Genomic DNA, 7,130 nt, shown 5'->3' on the forward strand with positions numbered 1-7,130 from the left:
AATGTAGCACAGCGTTGCGTTTTAAGCGGACGTAAGTCGCTTAAACATAGCGCCCCCCTTTGCACGAGTGCAAGACTAACCCGAAGCAGCTCCATGGCCTGGATTGCTACATCCACCTGCTTATCTGATCTCTTCGGCCTACGCGTGTCCTTTACCATTTGCTTGCGTGCGTTTGGTTTTTTCGGCTTCCAAGTATCCTTCACCGGTTGACTGCGTGCGTATTTTTCCGGCTTGTGCGGAGTCTTCTGTGCTTCCCTCTTCCTCCCTAGTTTTGGACGATGAAGAAGGGTGTGATGTAATTGTTTGCAGTGGCTGCAAGTATTCAATGAGCCGCAATATCTTAAGTCGTCATGTGTGCGGGCGAGACAGTTGACGCAATATTTAAAACTGCGTGCAACCCCAATACGTTGATCCACGTTCATATTGAGGAAGAGTTTACAAAAACGCAGAGCATGATAGCGATAGCAAAGTACACACTGGTGGATTTTGGGATCTCTGCCATCCCGACGTGATCTGTAAATAGATTAGGTTTTAATGAAGTAGGAAACGAAGAAAGAGGTAGCAAAAACGCGAAGTTCCGGGAATAATTATTGGATGCCTCTCATTGTACGAGAGACACGAGTTTGCTAAGCGGCCATTGACCCGCATGAGTCCATTTTTATCTAAAAATGGATTTAACGTTAAAAGTGAGCTTTTTCTCGAAATAGGGTGCTTGTTGTGAATTTTTGAGTATTCACTGGGGTAGTGCCTTTCTTGGGCCAGTTTTATAAGGCGTGTTTTAGCCCAATGGATTTCCTTTTGAGTAATAATAGCAGATTCGTAGCTCATACGTGGAGTGGACTGTATTGGTTTTAAACGATGGATGAATCGAAACATGTACGATATCACTCGCAAGGCTCTAGGCCAGGATGAGAAGCGGTCTAGGATGTCAGGTTCGTTTTCCGATACATATAAAGCTTCAACTTTGCGCTCTTCGAGAGGAGCTACACTCTGTCGGAATGATAATGGCCATTGGTCGGAGGACTTGAGGAGCCAATCCGGTCCGTGCCACCAAAGCGAATTGGGTACTAAGTCTTGTGGCCTACAACCCCGTGTTCCTAGATCTGCAGGATTTTGATTAGTGGACACGTGACGCCATTTGGTGTTTCCAACATTCTTTATGATTTCTGATGTACGGTTGGCTACGTAAACTTTCCAAGTGCATGGCGGTTTTTCAAGCCACGCAAGGACTATTGATGAATCAGACCAAAGGAAGATATCGGCCGCTTCAAATGTAAGTTGATTCAGAACACTTTTTATGCATTTAGATAATAAGACCGCTCCACACAGTTCTAAGCGCGGGAGGCTGACTGTTTGCAGTGGTGCAACTTTCGTTTTGGAGAATAAGAGGTGTGACGAAATGGTGTTCGTGGATTGGGATCGTATGTAAACAGATGCACAGTATGCCTTTTCTGAGGCATCACAGAACCCGTGGATTTGGACGCGTCGACTTGGTGAAAATTCTGTCCATCGAGGAATTTGAATTTGTTCGATAATGGGCAAATCAGTTTGAAATTGTTGCCACTTTTGAAGTGAGAGTGGTTTCACACATTCATCCCACTCCGTGCCTTCTAGCCATATTTGCTGTAAAAGTATTTTGGCCTGAATGAGAATAGGCGCAAGCCACCCTGCGGGGTCAAACAATTTCGAGATCGAGGATAAAATTTGTCTCTTCGTAGCACTAGAAGCTGGCTTCATTGGGTCTATGGAGTACGAAAAAGAATCGTTTAACGCATTCCATCGGATACCCAGCGTTTTGGTAGAACTTGAGCAATGAAATCTTAGAAAGTCTGAGTCGAGCAAATCTTCAGCAGGAATACTACTCAATAGTTCGGAATGATTGGCTGTGATTTTCTTGAGTGGAAAACCAGCTGAGAGAAGACATTGGATGAGTTGAGATTGCGCTTTCAAACAAAATGGAATATCGTGACCGCCCGATAAAATGTCATCGACATAGGTTTCTTTTGTTAGGATTCTGTTGACTAAAGGATGGGAATCCTTTGAATCATTTGCGAGTTGGTGCAAAGTCCGAATGGCAAGATATGGAGCGCAATTGACTCCAAATGTCACAGTCTTAAGTGCGAAGTCAGAGAGTTTAGTGTCATTTTTTCTACGGAAGAGAATTCGTTGGTATTGTTGATCCTCTTCGTGTAGAAGAATTTGGCGATACATTTTCTGTATATCCCCGTTGAATACATACTTGTACAATCGCCAATTTAAAATGACAAACATGAGGTCTGTTTGCAATGTTGGTCCGATATGGAGTATATCGTTGAGAGAAATTCCAGATGCCGTTGGTTTGGAAGCATTAAATACCACCCGAACCTTAGTGGATTTGCTGTCTGGCTTAATGACAGCATGATGAGGTAAATAATATGAGAAGTATTTTCCATTATCATATACTTCATCGGACGTGATTTGTTTCATGTGGTCGAGACACAGGTATTCTTCTAACACCCGATGGTATTCTTGCTGGAGATTTTGATTTTTCTTGAGCATCTGCTCCATTCTAATTGCTTGTTTCATTGCTTGAGATCGAGATTGGCCTAGGGTGAGGCTCGAAGTAAATTGTGATTTGAACGGTAATCGGACTACATACCGTCCATCGCTTTTCCGATAGGTGGTGTCTTGGTATAGCTTCTCGCAGAATGCTTCTGCCTCAGACAGTGGCTGCGTTTCTGCAACTTCTTCTAACTCCCAGAAGCGCTTTAACTGAGAACAGAGATTTTCACTTGAGTCTTCCCCCACATAAGTGTGGAAATTGGAGCACTTAGTGGATTTGACTGGACCACTCAGATACCATCCAAAAATGGTATTTTGGGCGAGAAGACTTCCAAGTATTTGGTGCTTAACTCCTTGGAGAATGATTTCTGGTATTAGGTCACTTCCTATTACCATGTCGATTTGACCAGGAGTATAGAAATACGGATCAGCGAGATCTAGATCCTTAATTTCTGAGAGATGGGTCTTGGGCATACAAAATGTTGGTAGAAAACTGGTGAGTTTTTGAAGAACGATCGCTCGCGTATCGATCCTTGTGCCGTGTCGTTTGGAGACAAGAGTAATGTGGCAGACTCGATTAGCATTTTCTACGATTTTCCCGCCCATACCGGTAACTGAAAAGTTTTCCCGGTGAGTGGGGAGTTTGAGACGTTTTTGTACCTTTTCGGAGATGAATGTTTTTTGAGAGCCTTGATCAATTAAAGCTCTTAGGGTAAATAGTGAACCCATGTGTTCGATGTCCACTTGGGCGGTTGGAAGCAGCGTCTTCTCCTGATTCGCAGAGAAATTAGCTTGGATGAATGAGGTCTCGTCAGCCGAGGTGTTAGGGGATTCCTCATAATTATTTTCAGAGATTTCGAAAATTGGGTGTCTAGAATGACTTGGTAATTCGGTGGATTGGGTATGCAACAAGGGGGTTGCATTTGTGGCTGGTTTGGTAGGTTGCCTTTTAATCGGCGCCTTGGGAGGTGGCTTGTTAGAGGAGCTGGGATGGAGCATTGAGTGATGGGATTGTTGACAATGCAGACATCGAAAAGCACTTTGGCAATTTGGGAGACTGTGGTTATATGCCAAGCAATTGGTACAATGCCCGTTTTTTTCTACGAACTTGGTGCGTTCGGGAACGGTTAGTTTCCGAAATTCCGGGCAGAGTTTCAGCGAGTGATTATTCTGGCAAAGTTTACATTTGAAAGGGAGTTCTTCTTGGGAATGATAAGATTGGATTTTTTGGGATGTCTTTTGAGGAAAAGAGTTGCGGGGTTTAGTGGTTTTGTAGTTTTGTAAACGTTCAACTACTTCATACCGACTAGTTAGAAATGAGTTCATTTGCGTCCAGTCGGGAAGGTCTTTTCTAGACTTTAAAGATTGCTCCCAAAGAGAGAGAGTTTCTTCGGGAAGCTTGGTCGAACACAGGTAGATTAATATTGGGTCCCAATGAGTGACGGAAACCCCTTGAGATTTCAAGCATGAAAGGCAATCATTAATCGTATTTTGAACTCTTTGAATGCCTTCACTATTTTCTGAGGTGACAGGGGCAATGTTGAAAAGGGTCTTCAACTGTTTATCTATTAACATTCGTTTATTCTCAAAACGGGCTCTTAATGCTTCCCAAGCCAATGAAAAGTTTTCATCACACAGCTTATAGTGTTTCACTATTTCACCTGCCTTTCCGCGGGTTTTGTTTCGTAAATGAAATAACTTTTGAGCAGGGGTAAGCTTCGGGTGATTAAGATAAACGGCCGTGAACATATCACGGAAGGACGGCCACTCCTCATAGCTACCATAGAAAATTTGAGTGTCACACGGAGGTACTTTTATACAAGGCATAGAATTATCGTTAAAGGAGTTAGAATATCGTGTGCTGACATTTCTGTCGGAAGGGCCAGCTTGGAAAAGCTTAAGGTGGTCGAGAATTTGGGACTTGCATATATAGAAGCCATCCGTACACAATTGGAACTTAATAGAAGCTTCTTCTTTGAAATCGGCTGAAACCTGCTTTTCGTCGGTAAGACAAACGTTTTTGTACGAGATTTGTAAGCTTTCCCAACGAGCGTTGAGATCCTGAAGCTTCACCTCCAGCAGGGTGTCAGTATGGTCCGCAAGATTCTCTTTTTCGAAATGGGTACAAAAATTTACGAGATTGTTTGAATTAAAAATAAATTCTGCCATTGACTCAGCAGCCATGTTTTGATCTCAAAACAAGAGTACCGTGACAAAATACTTGAGAATGGATATAAAAATTTTGAGATTAAGGCAAAGAGGGGAGCTAGGTTCCTTCCTGGCGCACGCAGTGCGATATGAAAGTGTAAGCTTGGTTCACGGCAGAAAATAAACGACGGTTAAACGGTTTGTTTAAAGTAGGTTTAGTTGCGGGGAAGAGCAGATTAACTTCGCTCTCACTTTATAATAAGTATACCTATTTGTATGTATATATAATTGTACAGTTGATCGTAAACCGTAATCAATGGACTTATTGTGATTCTAAATTGGAAAAAATACCGGCAAGATTTGAGAGCGCACCCTAAACCAGCATAGAAATGTAAGCTTTAGAGGGCAGTGTAGATATCTGAACAGTTGTCTTCCAATTTCCAAAAAGTTTTATTTATTAATACTTGTTTTTTGTATTGTTTGAACGTATCAAGTATGTACATGCATACTACTTAACTATGTAGCTATTATTATAGCATGTGCACTTCACTGTGCTTATGTATGTTTGTACCAATACGTATAAACAAGAATTTTCCCCAAATCAGAAAGATTCTCTTTTTTTTTCTCAGTGTAGTGATATTTCGTTTCACCGGAATTCTTATTGGAAAAAGTAGATGCCTTTCCGATTATTGCGCTCACGAAATCCACGCGCTAGGACACGTACATATGTATGTAGGTAAGTACGTGCCACAATTAAATGCGAAATGAAGAAATTCAGACGTAAATGCCGATAAAACTGGAACAAAGCCAACCGAAAAATGAGCTGGTGCAACAGCAGGTTGAAGAGATGTATGAAGTATAAATTTTTATGCACGAACACGGTGTGTACATGCATACATGCACATGGGTATGTATGTATGCTTGTAAATCGTAGAATAGGGGTGAATGAGGATAAAGAGAAAACGCAAAAGTCGGCGCTGGCGCCCCCAAAAGTTGCCCAGCGAACACAAAGCGCAGCAAAAGAAATACAAAAACTATTTTGTGTAGCGAAATGTACGTACGTACATACATATACATATGTATGCATATAAACCCACCACTTGCAAACTATGAAAACAATGCTGATATGATTTACGGAATGTTGTATTGTATGGATCAGTGGATTGATGGCACGTTTGCAAAATTTTGGACACTATGTTCTCCACTGAAGTGTCTTCGGTCAATGATTGGTAATAATAACACACATATGTACATACATATGTAGACGCGCAAACCGTTGGCTATTTAGCCGATTCAAGCAGTGCGATTTGTTCACTTGCACGTTTCACTAACTCACAAGAGCTTTTGACAAAATCAATTTGAATGGGCTAGTTGAACTAACTGAACATACATATGTACCTATGTATATGCGTATGTAGTATTCGGAATAGACTACTAAAGCGCTACAAATTTTACAAGAAATGTAAAGTGATAAATCGAGAAGGTGATAAATTTGTTGGTTTGTATGCCGGCACAAGCGGTGTACTTGCAAAGGCTGCGTAAAAATATAGATGCGAATTTGAACATAAGCATAAACTGAAATGAGTATTCAACCCTTTTGTAGGCAATAAAAACGAATCCCGCAGAATATCTACATATGTATGTAAGTATGCATATACATTAATACCTACAAATGAAAGGTTCAAAGCGAGTAAAATCTCTCAACGCGCAGTTATTTCAACGAGTAACTTTTTGTATGTATGTAAGTATATGCATACGCCTTAATACCGTTGGAGTAACGGGATTTAAAACTTTTCTTTCAAAATAACGGAGACTTACACAGTACGTTTTTTGGTACTCATCGTTTTTTGTCCCGCGCTGGCCGGTCACCCTGATCTTTTGGAGATGCTTGTTGAGACTCCCTCGGCGGGCGCTGATGTATGTTTGTATGCACGGGAATAGCGCCTTCGCACAGCGACGGAATGCGGTTCCCCGGTGTTGCGTTTTGTAGATCCCACGCTGGGCGCAATAGATGTATGTATGGCGAGTGTACTTCTGCGCCTTTTTAATATGCGTAGGTAGGTTTTATGCCGATTTGCAGGCTGACGTCCCACGTTGGGCAGCGATACTTTGGTAGCACGTTGGTTTTTCGGTATTTTAACTTACCAACTTTATATTTTACACGATACCGACTGAAAATGATTATAGTTCGCACGATTAAACTTTTTAAGTTGTTGCTGCCGGGAATTGCTGCCGTTCGCTTCGCTGTCAAATCAGAAATGCAAAATGGTAGTCGCGACTAGTGTTGAGAAACGATTTTACTATTTCGAATTCCTTTTCGAAGGTTGTGTTGCTAATATGCAATTTAATGATTAAGTGTGTTCCGGTGCTGCCTAATTCGGCTTGCAAGGACCATGTTCAGTTTTATGAGAAAAATATTTATTGCAAGTTAAACGAATTCA

The 7,130-nt window shown here is 41.6% G+C and overlaps 1 protein-coding gene across 1 annotated transcript; it reads right to left on the bottom strand.

Moving 5' to 3' along the window:
* Positions 1-10: 10 nt before the first annotated feature.
* Positions 11-7,089, bottom strand: LOC118756009 (the record flags this gene model as incomplete). The annotated part of the gene is given in 2 exon segments (XM_036490801.1): positions 11-513; positions 6,508-7,089. Coding segments are annotated over 2 exon segments (526 nt in total), but the record flags the coding sequence as incomplete, so codon positions are not given.
* Between the last annotated feature and the right edge of the window lie 41 nt (positions 7,090-7,130).

This window comes from Rhagoletis pomonella, unplaced genomic scaffold (genome assembly GCF_013731165.1).
Source record: "Rhagoletis pomonella isolate Grant_MI unplaced genomic scaffold, Rhpom_1.0 Rhpom_scaffold_08336, whole genome shotgun sequence".
Taxonomy (NCBI): Eukaryota; Metazoa; Arthropoda; class Insecta; order Diptera; family Tephritidae; genus Rhagoletis; species Rhagoletis pomonella.